This window comes from Salvelinus sp. IW2-2015, linkage group LG27, assembly GCF_002910315.2.
Source record: "Salvelinus sp. IW2-2015 linkage group LG27, ASM291031v2, whole genome shotgun sequence".
Lineage (NCBI taxonomy): Eukaryota > Metazoa > Chordata > Actinopteri > Salmoniformes > Salmonidae > Salvelinus > Salvelinus sp. IW2-2015.
This window is the reverse complement of record NC_036867.1, coordinates 37,598,279-37,599,157: the sequence shown is the minus strand read 5'-3', so window position 1 is coordinate 37,599,157 and position 879 is coordinate 37,598,279. Positions and strand designations below refer to the sequence as shown.

Sequence of the window (879 nt, the reverse complement as noted above, 5' to 3'; positions counted from 1 at the left end):
CTCCACCTGTCCCACAGTCCTCAGCTCCACCATGGCCCCGCCCACTAAACACACACATTTTAACCAGTGGACATAGTTTCATACCTTCATACCTACTTTCATACTGTGTGTGTGTCTTACCTGCAGTCATGACCTCCAACCTCTGACCCTCCGTGGACCCCTCGGCTGTGCCGCTGACCTCTGTTTCCATAGAGACCACAGGATAGGCTCTTGGCTCCACATACAGCCAGACTGACAGCTTCAGAAAACCCTGAGAGAGAGAGGGGGGACYTGAGAGGGGGAATACGTGTCTATAGAGAGTGAATGGGGTTGTAAGAGAACAGGAAGTTGAGTGTACCTTGGGAGGAAGTCGTCCCTCAGTAATCACCAGAGCGTCTCCATGACTCATCTTCAGCTCTGAGAGAGACGCCTCCTGGGGAAGAAACGAGAGAGAGAGATTGTGGCAGTGAGTGAAAAAGAGAGCGGAAAATGTATCCCACTTCTTGATTTCGCTTAAGCAATAATTTATTAGAACCCAGGGACTATCGTGACAATAACACCCGACTATGGTCTGTTCTTAAAACCGACGCGGAGGTACGAGGAAACATCCCTTAGGAGGGTGTTATTCACGATAATCCCCAGGTTCGAGTGCCCTTATTGCTTTAACAAAACAATTGCCAACATATAAAAAAAGATTAACAACCTGTTTTCATAAAAATGAGTACATTTGTTTTATTTCATCCTTCCACCAGACAATATAGTCAGAGCAAAAGCCAGTCGTTAGTGCTGAGATTCTGAAGTTGCTAGCCAAGCGGGCTGGTTGTCTATTCTATTGACATGGTTGTCAGCCAAGCGGGCTGGTTGTCTATTCTATTGACATGGTTGTCAGCCAAGCGGGCT

The 879-nt window shown here is 47.3% G+C and overlaps 1 protein-coding gene across 1 annotated transcript in view; it reads right to left on the bottom strand.

Moving 5' to 3' along the window:
* Positions 1-879, bottom strand: part of LOC111953377 (ubiquitin carboxyl-terminal hydrolase 40) — an 18,538-nt gene that overhangs the window by 2,071 nt on the left and 15,588 nt on the right. The window contains 3 exon segments of the mRNA XM_070435646.1: positions 7-44; positions 121-250; positions 338-550. Of these exon segments, the coding sequence (XP_070291747.1) occupies positions 7-44; positions 121-250; positions 338-550 (381 nt within the window).